The sequence below is a fragment of the Falco cherrug genome, chromosome 6, assembly GCF_023634085.1.
Source record: "Falco cherrug isolate bFalChe1 chromosome 6, bFalChe1.pri, whole genome shotgun sequence".
Classification (NCBI taxonomy): Eukaryota; Metazoa; Chordata; class Aves; order Falconiformes; family Falconidae; genus Falco; species Falco cherrug.
The window spans coordinates 70163781-70179593 of NC_073702.1; the positions used below are offsets into that span (position 1 = coordinate 70163781).

The 15813-nt window shown below is 35.3% G+C and overlaps 1 protein-coding gene across 1 annotated transcript in view; it reads left to right on the plus strand.

The window, feature by feature from the left end:
• ASCC3 (activating signal cointegrator 1 complex subunit 3) overlaps positions 1-15813 on the plus strand; it is a 281082-nt gene that overhangs the window by 70095 nt on the left and 195174 nt on the right. Inside the window, exons 9-10 of the mRNA XM_055713229.1 lie at positions 7489-7689; positions 8149-8289. Of these exons, the coding sequence (XP_055569204.1) occupies positions 7489-7689; positions 8149-8289 (342 nt within the window). The remainder of the gene's footprint in view (positions 1-7488; positions 7690-8148; positions 8290-15813) is intronic.

The following is a 15813-nucleotide window of genomic DNA, read 5'->3' on the forward strand; positions in this document are numbered from 1 at the left end:
CTCGGGATACTTTTTTTAACTTGTGAACTCTGTTGGGATCTAGGAAAATTTTGCAGTTTGTTTTGAGTTCAATGACACTAACATAATTTGAAAGTATGACAGTTTCCTTGGTTTCTTGTGGCTACTGCTACTGAAATACCTACTGCATTAACAGGTGAATGTGGGAATAATGTCAAAAATTAAGATTCCATAGTTTTCCAAAAGATGATTAATTCAAATTAAAAACATATTCATGAAAGTCTCATGGGCTGTGATTCTGTGTTCTATAGTACCCCTACGGTTCATTATCTGTCATTTCTACTGATTTCTTCATGCTTCTTAATCTAATTAAGGGACTCTGGAGTGGTTTTCATGTGAGGAGAGCCTGAGGGGGCAGGAGGCTCAGGGAGAATCTTACAAGTGTATATAAATACCTGATGTGAGAATGATTAACAGAGGAAGCCAAACTCCTCAGTGGTGCCCGGTGACAGCACCAGAGGCAACTGATACAAATTAAAACACGTGAAGTATCATCTGAACACAGGAAAGTAATTTTTTATTTTTTTTTACTGTGAGGTGGTCAAACACTGGTACACCTTGCCCAGAGAGGCTGTGGAGTCTCCATCCTTGGAAATATTTAACTAACTGCACAGTCCTGGGCCACCTGGTGTAGGTGATCCTGCTTTGAGCAGCAGGGTTGGACTAGATGGTCTTCAACCTAAATTATTCTGTGATCTGTGATTACCACTAAAAGTGACATGGATAGCCATACCATGCAATAATTGCTTTTAGTTATAGTTTAGACACTTGCAGCACCAACAGCTTTGAAACCAGCTGCGGGTTCTCTCATGCCTTTTGTTACTTGCTTCTGTCTAAATGGGTTTACTCCAAGCTTCCTTTATAGCACATAACTCCAGGTACTAACTACACTTTGGATGTGGGCATTTGTACTGACATGAAGAAATTATTATGCAGATTATGGCCCAAAGCCAATCCTAAAATCTATTTGGTACACTTGTATAATCTTCATATCTTTGTGTATGCAACTTGTTCCTACAAAAATTGTCCCCCTAAGTCCAATCAAATCTCACTGATATGATTTGGTGCTAAATGGAGCAGATCCAATCATCATGCAGTTTTTCTTTTACATGTTATGAGCCTTTACTTAAGTGTTGTCTTTTAAAACGCATATATACACTGTAAGTCTCTGGAGCAGATAGGAAATTGTATTCTCAAATAGCACTTCCAAGAAAATACAAAAATAATTTTACCTTTATGGTATTTATATAGTTATATTTTTATTTATTATTGTTCCTAAATGTCATGAGCTACCACCTCCATTAAAGTAGCAGAATATGAAAAGTATCATTAGGAGAAGGGAGCACGTGCAGGTCCCCAGGTATACCTATGTTTATTTCTTAGTGTACCTTCAATAACAAAATGGCATTTACACTGGCACAAAAGTGCTTTAAGTGTATACATACATTATTAGAAAGCAGGGGGGACTACTAAATGTTCATAATTTGGAGGGATAATGTGTAGGTATTTATATATACATATATATACGCACACACAGAGATATATACAAATATATATATATGAGAGTGTGTGCATGGATAGATGTTTTAACCAATGTTCCAAAGTGCAGCAAAGGGGAAAAATAACCTAGTGATTATTTATATGCCAGGACAAGGGACATCTGACCTTCGTTTCCTGGTTGTCATGGATGTTCTGTAAAACAGCATGGATTAGTCATGCTATTACCAGTTAGGTAAATTATCTTTTTAACTGAAAGTGCAATTGACCAACTGAATACAGAATGGGGTTTGTTGCACCTGAAATATATAAGGTACTTTGATTAAAATATATCTACATTAAAATTAAGCCAATGAGTAGGGAAAATGCTAAAAGATTAAACTTGGTTTGAGTGCAGTAGATTATGATAAGGGTAGTAATTTTATTATTTTGTTAGAGTACAACAGAAGAAGTCATCGTTATAGACTATTTATTTCAGGTGATTTTATGCTGTGGAAAATAGTACAGATGACTAACATTTCTTTATTTCAGGCCATCAGAAAATTTGTCTAGTATTACCTGAAAACTGGAAAAAATGAATGTGGACAAGATAAAAATCTCTTGGAATGAGGAATATATAGAGAATGTTCTGTCAATAAATCAATAAAATATGATCATTTAAGGGAGGTAACACCCAAACATGTTTTCTGGATAAATTGCTAAGGACTAAATGTAGCTATATTTTTTTTCTGGTGTTGGTCTGGATAAATTAAATAAGACATACTATGCTATGTCTGTGCATGCCAATACTGAATTTAGAAGCTGCTACTAAAATGCTGGCATTGTGCCTTGAAGTTGACTTAAGAACATATTAGGCCACCAAGTGAAAATCTGTGATAGAGGTTAACTGCATCTGACAAGCTGTTTCTGTCAACTAGTATTAATGCATAAAGTGGTACAGAGAATGAAAGATCATCTCAGCTTTTAATGGAACTTGTAGTTAGCACCCTTTCGTTCTTGGTGAGGGAATGTGCTATAGACCGTAGATAGAACACAGCAGATTTCACAGGTATGTCTTGGGAAAAAATTTAGTGTCTTCTGTATGGCATTTAATTGTAGTGGGCCTGGCTGAGCCCCACAGCAGCCCTCATGGTGCTGCGCTTGTACTGGTAGCTGGAAAGGCGGTGGTAACACACCGGTGCTTTGGCTGCTGCTGAGCAGCGCTGGCACAGCATCAGGGCTGTGTCTCCAACCTTCCCTGCCCCCTCTGACCAGTAAGTTGGGGGTGGGCAAGATGTTGGGAGGGGACATAGCTAGGACAGCTGACCCAAAGTGATCAATGGGATATTCCATACCTTATGATGTCTGCTCAGATAGAAAAGCTAAGAGAAAGAAGGAGGAAGAAGGGGGGCATTTGTTATTTATGATGATTGTCTTCTGGAGCAACTGCTACGCGTTACTGTAGCCCTGCTTCCTGGGAAGTGGCCAAACATCGCATGCTGATGGGAAGTACAGAGTAACATCTTTTGGTTTTCCTTTGCTTTTGCACACATGACTTTTGCTATTGTTTCATTAAACTGCTTTTATCTTGACCCACAAGTTGTTATTTTTCCATCTTACACTCCCTTGCACCCCCCACCCTGTTCTGCTGAGGAGAGGAGTGATAGAACAGCTTGGTGGACACCTGGCATCCAGCCAAGGTCAACCCACCAACCACACCATTAAATTCTGTAGAACTGTAAGATCTGGCTAATGAATTGTGTGACTAAACTCTGTCTAAAGTGCTGATGGCCTGTGCTATTTAGAACAGACACTGTTACTACTGTGTTATTAAAGCAATTGTGTTTCTGAGCTGTAGCTTGCCTGCAGAGTGAATTGTATGACCTTATTAATGGATATTACTTTAATGACTTTTACTGTTTTGTCCTATTTTTAAATTGCATCTTAGAGCACCAACACACAAATATCTTTTTAATGAAATGACTTATTTCAAATGTCTTCATTAAGTGTAATCTTGTTTACTCATAAATGCATTAGTTGTAGTAGTAAATTCTTTGGGAGAGAATTGGAAAGCTTACTGAGGTAAAAATAAAGGTTCATATCAGAGCTGCTGTGAGTATCATTGGTTTGTGGAAAGAGTTGCTTTTCAGTCGTCTTTCATATTGATTCATGCTTACGTAAAAAAGGCACCATTTTAGGCATGAAATTCTGTTTGTTGTGAGTAGCACTCAGATTGTATTCTGCTTAAATTTCTTTGGTTTGTGTAGAATTCTAAATAAATCAGCTGTGGAATAGAAAGCTGAAAAATGTTACAGCTCATTCACCTTCAGCAAAAAAACCAGATTCTGCCATCCAGTGGCTACCAGTCTGTTAAGTAAGAGTGGATTTCACTGGTTTATCTGAAAAAGAATTGGTCTGTAGAAATCTTGACTGACGTTAATATGCCAGAGGGGAAACGAAAAATTGTTTTCAGCTTTCAAGCTAGGTAGCTTGTGCAAATGACAAATTAAAAAAGCAGATCTTCTAGTAAGTTTGTCAAACTGTGGACTTCTGTGCATACTGTTGCATTTCTGTCCATTGGGGTTTTTTTACTAATTTTTAAGGGCAGAACTACTGTTTTTGGATTAGGTGCTTACAGGTACTGTTTGGAATACTGTGAAGTTTTGAGAAAGAGTTAACCTGTAATACTTTTTCAACCAAATGGGGAGTTGATTTGAGTAAGTCTTAAGATACTGTTTTCCTCTAGAATTCCTTTCTCTTGTAGTTTTCTTAATCCTTAATATGTTCCTACAGAGTCACCCTTCAAAGAATATTATGCGTTGACTGTGTGTTGTGATTGTGAATGTTGTATATTGATATGTCACTGCCCGCATTTTTCTTTTGAGTTGCTTGAAAGTTTTCATTCAGTGTGTTGAATGAAAGTCTAGATTCTGGTCAGAATACCATTATTTAAAAAAACCCACAAACTCTTCTAGTTTTTAACCAGACTTTTATGGGGTTTATTTTTTTATTAATCTTTATTTCTCTCTTAATGTTCCTGTTTCAAGCAGGTGTAGCATCTTTGTAGAAAAACAAGCTGATGTTTATTTTTCTAACTTGTTACACAGTTTTCTTTGATGCTTCTGGAAATTCTGTTTGTTTATTGCTGCTTACTAAGTCAGTCTCAATCCATGATGTTGCTACTTTCCAATAGGAAAAGAGAGGAAAATATTTTTCTTTACCTAAATATTTGTTTATTTTTGCTAACAATTGCATGTCCCAGGGCTATAGTATATGTAATTTCTTCCAAATGTAGAGGAAAAAGTCTTACACTGCCAACTTCAAGATTAAGAGAAGCTGGAACAATACATTCCTACAGGCAGTACTCTTAAGAAAACACTTAAAGACGTACTTTATTTAAGGGTACGTCACAGCTGTAAGGAGACCATTTTATATAAAGCCATGCAGTTCAACTATGTGAATGTGAAAAATTCCTGTCATTCTTTCCTAAAGATACTTAGACCAGACTTCATTTAGACAGCTATGTTTCTGGTTCTGTTTAAAAACTGTTTCTTTAAATAATATACATACCGTGCAGTATAGTGTTTTGTTAGTTCAGTTCTGTAATCACCAGTTGTGTTTGTTAGTTTTTTGTCCATAGATCCTTTATTATTAACAATGTAAACAGTGTTTATCATTATGAACTTCATGGTGTTTACAATAGCTTCTAAAACCAATTAGATGGAATTGGGAGGGAAAAGGGAAAAGGAAAAACATAACCATTTTCAAAGACCTGACAAGAAATCTCAAAATGAAGTAACAGGCAAATTAGAAACCTAAAATGACTAAGCAGGCCATAAAAATAGCTGATTGAACCCTGATAGCACTAATATAATCAGCAGGTCTCCAGGAAACCCATTAACACTTTATAATAGTCTCATTCATGGAGATGAAATGAATTTTGAAGATGATGCATGGCATAAACGTTATGTATACAAAACTTGGTGCAAAACAAATAAGCTTTCACCCTGTAATCTTGCAAGCAGAATAAACTGTGAAAGAACATTGATAGCAAGAACTGATGTAATCCTGAAATTCAGCCACTTAATTGAAGAAACTTGATGAAAAGTACTGGAAGTACTTGCATTAATTACTTTTTTTTTTTTCAACTGAAGACATTTAACAGTTTAGAATAGAAATTTGAATATATTTGAGATGCGTCAATCCTAGAAATACAAATGCAATTCATGATTTAGGTGGAATTTGGTTTTTTTAATGTTGCGCGAGAAGTTTTCAACCTGAAAGCTTTGTGAAGACAATGGTAATCCTAAATTGAAAAAGCATATTTTTCAAAAAGAATTAGTGTAATTGATTGCATAGCAGTTTCATTGACTTTTACATCGGTGATTGGGGTTTTTTTATATTTAAAGTTCTCTAGAATCCAACTACAGTTGGCCAGTTATTTTATTCCTCTACATTTAAGAGTAGAGTGAAAGAGTATTATGTATTATCCTAAATTTGTAATTTGTATCTCAGCCTCTCACATGAGGCTACTATAAGAAGCTGCAGCAAAATGATAGACCTAGTGCAGTTTGTCACAAAGTTAAATAGAATAGTTGATTTGAATAGCTGATGAAGCCCTCATTCCTAAGCTTGTGTTGCTCGAGGTAGTACTAAATTGGGGTGCTGCTCAAATAATTTGCTTAGTATTGGAAAGCATTGGAAAGAATATTATTAGTATTGGAGACACTGTTACCATAGCAAAAGTAATATATAATATTTTATTATTATTATAATATAATAATTATTATTTTGTTATATTATATATTATATATATATATTAAATAATAATATATATTGTATTATATAATTATAAATTAACTAAAGCTTCCAGAATAATGGAAAGGGAAATCTTCAGAGGGTGTTTTCAGGACTGTTCTTTACAGTGAATTTGTACATCTGTGGCTTTCTACAATTAAAATAAAAAAGATAATCACAAAAAAAAAATCAGATACTTTTCATGATTATTAGTAGAAGTAGTGCAGGTAATTAAATCTGTAGAAAGGAAATAATTCTGTGTTCTGCAGTCCTTTTTAAGTGTCTGAAAAGTAACTAAGAAAAAGCAAGTTTATTAGAAAATTAATTTTATATCTTAAGGATCTGTTCTTTAGTTGCTAAAGTTTTAGAATCTTCACATGCAGAAATTGTAATTGTCTACACCAATTAGTTGTGGAAAAATCAGTTGTCTGAAAAAGAGAGACAAAGTATTTCTATAATTGATGATTTGTTCTTTGTAAGATTTAAACATGCATTAAACTATAAGAAGTGTAATTGCCTGGTTTAACTATATAATTTAATTTAATTTTTGAAAACATTTTCAAAGTTTATTTGGGACTGTACAGGCAAGTTTTATGTTCCTTTTGGAGGTTGCAGTTTGTTGCAAATATTGTTGGAGAAAGGTCTGAACATTAGCAATTGCAAGATGGAGATTTCTTCAGAAGCAGAGAGAAGGTTGTTACTGAATTTGTCTGTTTACAAAATTGATCATAAGTAATTTTTAAAATAATCTTTTTCTTTGGCAGGTTCTTGTGTATTGCTGCCTGTTCTATTAGTCACAGTTTATCATCTTAGGTTTAAAGATGATTATTCTTCTAATCTTGACTATTGCTATTTGACTGATGTATAATTATTAACAGGTCATTACTGTATAGTAGTTTTGGTCGCAGTCTTGATGAAAAACAAATTAAATACTGAAATAGCATGTGTCTAGAGATTTTGATTGATTTTAATACGTATTTTCCTGCTGTATTTCTTTTCCTTATGGATTCAGTATTTCAGGGTTGGGTGCGAGTGGTAGCCTCAGAATAAAAACCTTGGAATAATAAATACATTTCAACAGGTATCCTAAGTTTTGTTACCACATGGTCTTTTTCTTACGATTAATATATGTAGATATACACACACATGCATGTATATATGAAAAATCAAAAATATGCATGCTGTTTGTTTTTACAGATTGGACAACTTGCTTTTAAAGGCGTGAAAAGACTAAACCGAATCCAATCTATAGTTTTCGAGACCGCCTACAACACAAACGAAAACATGCTAATCTGTGCCCCCACTGGAGCTGGGAAGACTAACATTGCCATGCTGACAGTCCTTCATGAAATTCGCCAGCATGTCCAGCATGGTGTTATCAAAAAGGATGAGTTTAAGGTAGGAGTTTAATGAACGAAGTAACAGCTTTTCAACTTACAAGGTAAAACCCGTTGTATGTTATATACGGAATATGAAGTCAGGAAGTTTTCAAGGGTATTACGGTTTTCCAAGTCAAAGATAAGGCTATTTTTGATTTACTTCATTATTGTTAAAGCCATTCTTATTTGTGTTCTAGAAGTCTTATTATGCAAGTAAAAAGCTATGAAAACGCATTTAGCTTTGATGCAGAACCAATTTTCAAAGTGATGAGGCTGTATAAACAAAATCTATTGTCCTTTAAACAGCTGCACACTTATCCAACAAAGATAACTACTTTTCATATATCACTATTAAGATTTTTCACTGTAAGCGCCTGGCATCATATTTCAGAATAAATTGTGATTTGTAATGGTTGCCATGAAACAAACGACATTGTGGGGTTTGCTCATTTATCAAGCAAGTGTCCTTTTGGTGCAGATTGTGTATGTTGCTCCTATGAAGGCTTTGGCAGCTGAAATGACAAATTACTTCAGCAAGCGTCTGGAACCACTAGGCATTACTGTGAAAGAATTGACCGGTGATATGCAACTGTCAAAAGGTGAAATTCTGCGAACACAGGTATGCTTAATATTTTAAAATGTTCTCTGTATGTAGTCATACCTCTTTATAGGTATGCTGGTCTTTTCTTCAAACTCCTTGTTAAAGATATTGGTAAAGCAGCTGAAATGTTATTACCGAGTCTGTAATTACTTCGGTTCTGTTCCAAAATGTGACTTTCAGTTCAAAGTGATTAAAACACTAATGCATCTGAAATATCTGAAGCAACTAGCTCATTAAACATTTTGGTTTCTCCCATTCAGACTTACTAGAATGGTGCCCCACTCTTTGTATAAAATCTTGCATGATTTCCAGCTTGTGAACCTTAGTGGGTTGTGCCCCTTACCTTCCAGAATTATAAACCAAGTGTTGTATGTATGTGTTTGCAAGAGCCTAACGTTCATAATTTCAGATTAGACATTCTTTGATAATAGCAATCTTTGAAATTTGAAGGTCTAGTCTGCAAATGGTAAATCTTAAATAAATTTGAAATGCTGTAACAACATTGTTGCAAATATGTTAAAATAATACTTACCTTGTTAATTAAAAAAAAAAAAGATAATAAAGCTGCAGGTTCCTGTTAATAGCTGATCTTATCTTTCCTTCTTAAGCACAAATTAGGAAAAGTATAAGACATTGCTAGGTTAAACATCTGAACATTCATAGAAATGAATATTATTTGCTTTTTTAGCTTCCAAATAATGTTGCACAGATGGAGATTTTTCTTTTTTAGTGGATGCTTCTTGTCATGTGTATTTCACACAAATGCTGTTTATGTCAGTGAAATATCATTTTTCCAAAATATTAAGATACGTTTATAAATATTCTTTCATCAAGTTCCTTGTAATTACTCTTCTTCCTCCTGCCTGGATGAAGAGACAGAGTAAGACTTGGTTGTATTATTGATATGAACATTTATAAATGTAACCTGTAGTAATTATTGATTCAGATGAGTTATATTTTGCCAGTCTTAGCTTTGATGTATTTTACATTTTTGTAAAACTAGAGAAAACTCTTCACATGACAAGAAAAGATGTCTATATGTAATTAATAATAAAGAAGACCACTGCAGTAATCTAGTATTAAGTCCTGGATAGTAATCTTATTTATTAGAAGATGTACGTGCGTATGTATCGACACATACAGCCACAATGCTGTGGTAACCAATAAATAACGACACAAGCAGTAACAGCAATACCACTGGTAATTTATCAGAATTACTTTGCAACACCATCTGCATAAAAATTGGGTGTAAAAACTAAAGAACTTTTCAGCTATAAAATCTCTCCTCATTACTAAAACTCTGCTTGCATCCAGTAAAGATGTAAGGTGGAAGGGGGGGGACCACAAAAACCAACATTTCAGGCATTATTAAGAAATGTGTATGGAAAATAGTTTACAAAGTTGAAATTTTATTACTCTGGTAATCGGAAATTAATATATACAATGTATTAATTTAGAGCAACATGGTAACTTCAAGTGTAGAAAGACTGTCTGCTTTATCATGCACTCCTGTTTCAGTCCAAAATACTACTAGTAGCATAATTTATTTTCTTTTGGGGAAGAAGGTAAAGTAGATTTCTGTATAAAATTCAAGAAGAAATGGCAAGGGAAGGACCTAGGTAAAAATCAGGGGGGTTTTTCTGCCATGGATTTAGCTCATTGCTTTGAAATTAAATATTTCTTTTTATCTGAAATTTACCTTCAAAGCATTTCTACAGTTTTGCATGTACTTCATAGGATAGAAATACTAATCTGAATTGTAGTGTATTTGTAGTTCCTAAACGTTTTGGGGGAAAGCAGGTGGAAGAAAAAATTGTCCTCAGAAGAGGGAAAATTAGGAAAACATTATGTTAGTTATGACCCAAAATTTACCTTCTAGATTTTCAAAGGAACTATAACATTGATTAATTTCACATTTGCTTTAGCATCAGTAATACTTTTGCTTCTTTGCTCTTGAAAACATTTGAAAGGTTAAAAAGACAAATACGTAAAGTCCAAAAATCCTGGGACTGTGAAATACTCTGTTTGTTTTCTTTTGCTTTTTGTAGACAGTCAGTCTTTCGTTATGATTAGTCAGAATTGTAGGAGGTGCAGAAGAGAGAGAACACCAATCCAAGAGTTACCATTGTAATTGCTGCTGCTGTTCTTGCAGACTCTGGTGACGAGCATTGGGTTTTGTTTTATCCCTGCTTATAAAAGTGCACAGAAAATACGTAACCTTATTATAAACTGAGAAAAGGGCACTTGCTTGTGCAGGATCTTGCTTACTGCTCTTTGTGTATATTGTTTCCTGTGAAAACTCAGGAGCTTGCTTTCATGAACTGTGCACTTAAGCCACCTCATGCAAGCAGGTTTCTTTCATTGCTTTTTACCCTATATTAAATAGATTCTTGCTTCAAATATTTATTTTAGTTGTCAGCCTCTCTAATGTATACATTTCTCAGATAGGAATACTCTGATATGTGTTGCTGCTTTACTTATAGTTTCAGAGTTACTTTGCTAATCACTACCCTGCTTTCTAGCCTTCATTAGTGTAATAGATGAAGTGCCTGTGTTTAACAGTAAAGCAGTTTTTCCTGTAAGAATTAATATTACAGCAGGTAAATGCATGCACACAGTTTAAATACACAGGGATAGTATATATAGTATGGGGGATAAAAGGCATCAACTGAAGTAGATGGCAGGTATTTCCGGTTGGATCGCTGTTTCAAAAGATCTCAGCTGATTCTTCTAGGAAACTGAAGGCCTTATGTAAGTCTTCCGTCACAGTTGTCTTCTGCTTTTCTGAGCAGCTCCATTTTCAGCATCTTCATTTTCATCCTCGGGTGAATCAAATCAGTCACAATGAAGGATTTAAAAATGAGATAATTGTCAGGTATTAATTAGAAGTAGCACTTCAGGGACAATCCTGATAATTTTCTCCTTCCTTTCCATCCTTCATCCTTCATACTTTCTCTGTGTGTATTTAAATATGTGTATTTTGTAAGTCATTACATGTATCTGTTTGCCATGTGCTGATGAAGAACTGCTTTATCTGAGAAACTGCTGATTCTCTCACTTCTTAGGAATCCACACTTAACAAGCCAAAAAAAAAGTAATTAGTAATTTAAATTTTCATTCTTTTAGGATGGAATAAAATCTTTAAATGTTTTTGAAAGATATGCCCCGTTAAGAAGGTTTGTAAGCATAATTTTTCAGCAATAACTTTCTCTATGCTTTCCATACTGTCATTTATACTCCTCCAGAAGGCATTCCTGTCTCTTTCTGCTCTACTCTTTTATGGTATTATACATGAGATTATTTTACTTCCATCTTATTCCATACTATACTTTGAATAATCATTAACAGTACTATGGTTCCAACACATACTTCAGAAGCCAAGCTTTTCAAAAAAAGTTATTTCTCATGTTACCAATAATGAAATTATCTTTAAAAGAAAAATCAAAATAATGTTTTATTGACTCTTCAGTCAGTCTTCTAACCTGCTCCCCAGCTTGTACAGTGAAAGCCACAGCTACTACTTCTCTAAGTGTAAGATGTAGGGTAAGTGTTAAAACTGTAAGACACAATTTCCCTTTATGTTTTTGTTAAAAGGAGTAAGTGTAAATATTTAACATATTGCTGTAAAGTTTCAGACAGAATAGATACAGGGTCCATTACCAAATAATCTGGATGTAAGTGCGTGCTTTACTGAACGTGGGAACAGAACAAAATAAACTTGTTACAAAGATAAATAACATTAGCTATTATACCCGTTCTTGTAAAGAATGTATCTTCTGTTATTAAGCCTTTTTTCATAGCCTAAATAGAGATACATTAACTTTTCACTTTCTTTCCCTCATTAAAAAACAATCTAAGGAGGTTTATTTCCCTGCAGTTGGTATTTTTCCTATTGGCTCTATTTTAAGCGTGTTTGTATTCTGACCTATTATCTAAGCATGTTTGTATACTGACATAATATTATCTCTGATAACTTGGACATTACTTAAAACACAATGATATTAAGCATACTCTAGCCATAATCTTATTGTTAGGTAAGTCGGTTTTGGTATGTCAATGTTTAAATGGAAAATATTTTTAGAAGTATTAAATTATGTATGTTGCTGGGTAGCATTTGGGACAACATGAAGTGTTTTGTTAGAAGGCAATGGATTATTTGAGTCGTTGTCTTTATGGCTTTTTTGAGTGTGCGTATATATATAGATATACTCATAGATATTTGCTTTATACTGTCTAGAAAATTATATAACACAACTTCAAAATCAACCTGTGGGCTTTCGAAATGGTTACCTTTGATCTTGTGTTTGCAACGAATAGTAGTAATAATTATGTTTTCAAAGTTTGGAGAATACAACTGGGATTACAGCAGTATAGATTTATAATGTAGTCGCCAAGTCTGAAGGCACTGCCCCGCACTGAGCATGGTGTATTGTAAGCTAATGACTAGTGTGATGCCTTAACTTGTACAAAACAGGGGTAGCCTCTGGGGAGTTGCAGAAATGCCTTCTGGCTTTAACGGTAGCTTTTAAAGTTAGTGGCCATCAAAACACATGTAGGAGATAATTTCTTTTTAATCTTTTGTACATGCATGAAACAAAATTAAGATCCTTGGCATAGCACAGTGAAAATTTATTACAATTTCTTCCATCTGTGTAAACTTCAAAAATAATGTAAAAAAAATGATCCTGTTAAAGGTATTTTATTTTCTTTTTAAGGAAAGTTATTTTACTATTCTGTTGCATCTTCTGTTACTGTGAATATTGCTCACCCTTAAACTAGTACCTCAGCAGTTTTGTACAAGATGTGTTACACTACAGTCCTTGTCAACAGCTAGCATCCTACTTCAGATAAGTGCATACAAGTGAGACTGACATTTTAAAGTTGAGATAAATTTTCTGTCATGTTTTTGCTTTATTTTGTGTCTCAGACCTGCAGATAATAAGCAAAACTTCTTTTATGGGTCCTGTGTCTCTTGCTTTGCCTTGAAGACTGCCAGACTGTCACGAGGCTTGCTCACTACAGATATGTCTTGGTCTTAAGACCAGATTATCAGTGCTTTCTATGTTGCTAAAATTATGTAGTAGTTGAAAACAAATCTGGTCAAATTTTGAAAGCGGCCTAATTTCCCCAACCTATAAACCTTTATATATCTCTGTTCCTTCCTTCTCATATTCTTGGAGTTAAAGGGATTCAGAGAACAGGAGAAGGAAATTTATTGCCTTTTAAATAAATATTAGGGGAAAATGAATCAAACTATTATTGTGGGCATAGTTCTGATAGCACTTCTGAACCATTGAATACTTTTTTTTGTAACTTTCTTGGAATATGGATTTATATGTTTTTTAATAGTGCAAAGTATTCCAATTTTTGTTACTGTTCTTCTCGATCAAGAAACTGATTATACAGAAAGCAAGGTTGTTCATTTAAAATTTAATATGGGATTTTGTGTAGTGTTTACATAGTACTGAAATATTTCAAGGCCCACAGAAATGTATACCACAAAAATGTATACTTTTAATGAACTGCAAGGCTGTGCCTGTTAACATGGGCCTTCCAGCCTTCACAGAATCAGACGTTTCTAAAACTTTTAGGTTTCTGCAGGCCTCCAAATACCATTTTTTCTGTCACGGATTTGATAAAAATTAATTCCTTGTCTGATTAAAGAAAGGGGTACTGGAAGCAAATGTTGCGTTTGACCTTGGTCTGTTTTCAACCTAAAATGCTTCTAAATGTTTCTCCTGAATGGGAAGTGGGAAACCTGAAGTAGCATTCATCTGTTTGTTTGTTAAGAACTGCGTTCTTCATAAACTTTTGTTATTTTACAACCCTGAAAAATTCCAGGATGTTCAAATGAATCAAACTCAAAGCTTAGATTTGTTTGCTTTAGTGTCCTGCATCAATGAAATACACAGAGACTTGAAGTGAAAGATTAGGCTTTTTATCCATGCAGCTCAGTTTAAAAAAAAAAAAAAAAAAAAAAAAAAGAAAGAAAGAAAGAAAAAAGTGTGTGTGTGTGTGGAGAAAGTCCTGCTAAACCTAAACCTGACTTGCATTGCCAGTCAGAAAACAGGCAGCTAGCTGTCATATTTGTTCTCTGCTCGTTAGCCTGTGTAAGCTAATGTCATGTGGCTTTCAGAGTTGATTCTTGATGTTGCTCACAGTTTATGTAAAAACTATCTTAACATTTAGCTAAGAAACCATCCTTCAAAGCTTTAGCTATGAGTAGTGATATCACTTTCATTTGCCAAGTGCTGCACCTGTTGAGCAGTTTTAAAATCTGAATGATTTCCAAGATCCCAATTAAGGAAAAAACCCAGCAGTAACTGAGCAGAGTGTCTTTTTGTCACCTTAGAAGCACATTGTGCCCATGTTTGGGGTGTCTTGTGCCCAGGCGCTGGCAGCAGGGGGGCTGCGGGTGCCAGACAGGGCTGGTTGCAGCCAGCTCCAGCAGACCTGCCACAGGGCACAGAGCCCCTCAGCCAGGCTGGTGGCACCTCTATAAAAGCCTATTTAAGAAAGAGCAGAACCACTGTGTAGCAGCTGAGAGAGAGTGTTGAAGAAAATAGTGTGAAGAGCAGCCCCGCGGACACCAAGCTCAGAGTGGAGGGAGGGAGGAGGTGCTCTAGGCACTGGGAGCAGAGATTCCCCTGCAGCCCATAGAAGAGGCCATGGTGGAGCCGATATCCACTCTGCAGCCCTGGGAAGACCCTGCGCTGCAGCAGGTGGATGGTGCCCTAAAGGAAATTGCGGACTGTGGAGAGCCCATGCAAAAACAGGCTCCTGGCAGGAACTGTGGACCATGAAGTTGAGCCCATACAGGGGCAGGTGTATCCTGGAAGGGACCGATACTGGAACAGTTTGTGAAGGACTGTCCTATGGGGGAGACCCCACATTGGAGCCGGGGTGAGGAAGGAACAGCAGAAACAAAGGTTTATGAACTGACTACAACCCCTGTCTCCTGGGAGGTGGAGGAGATGGGAACCAAGCAGTGAAGTTGGGCCTGGGAAGAAGGGAGACTGTGAGGAAAGGATTTTTAGGTTTTTTTCTCTGTTTCCGCACTATTGTACTCTATTTTTAGTTTGCAGTACATCAAATTAATTTTCCCCAAGTCAAGTGTGTGTTGCCCATGACAATAATTGGTAAATGACCTCCCAGTCTTTATCTCAACCTATGAACTTTTTCTATCTTATTTTCTCCCCTTGTCCGGTTGAGGAGGGGAAGTGAGGGAGAGCATGGCTGGGCAGCTGGCAGCCAACGAAGGTCAACACACTATGGGTAGTTTTAATTTTGGATTTTTTTTAAAGTTACTGCTTTCATTGAAATTTTACTTTTGGTATTTTAAATCCAAGAAACATGTTTTGTTAGCTTATTGCAAATTTTATTAACTGGTTATTTTTCTTTTTAACTTAAGCTAGCTATTTATACTGGAAATAAGAGTAATTTAGAACAAAAGGGCAATTCTTATTGAAAAGCGTGAGTATTACGACAGTACTGATGGTGTTTTTGAAAACACCAGTGTTGCAAATGAAAAGAGAATTTGTG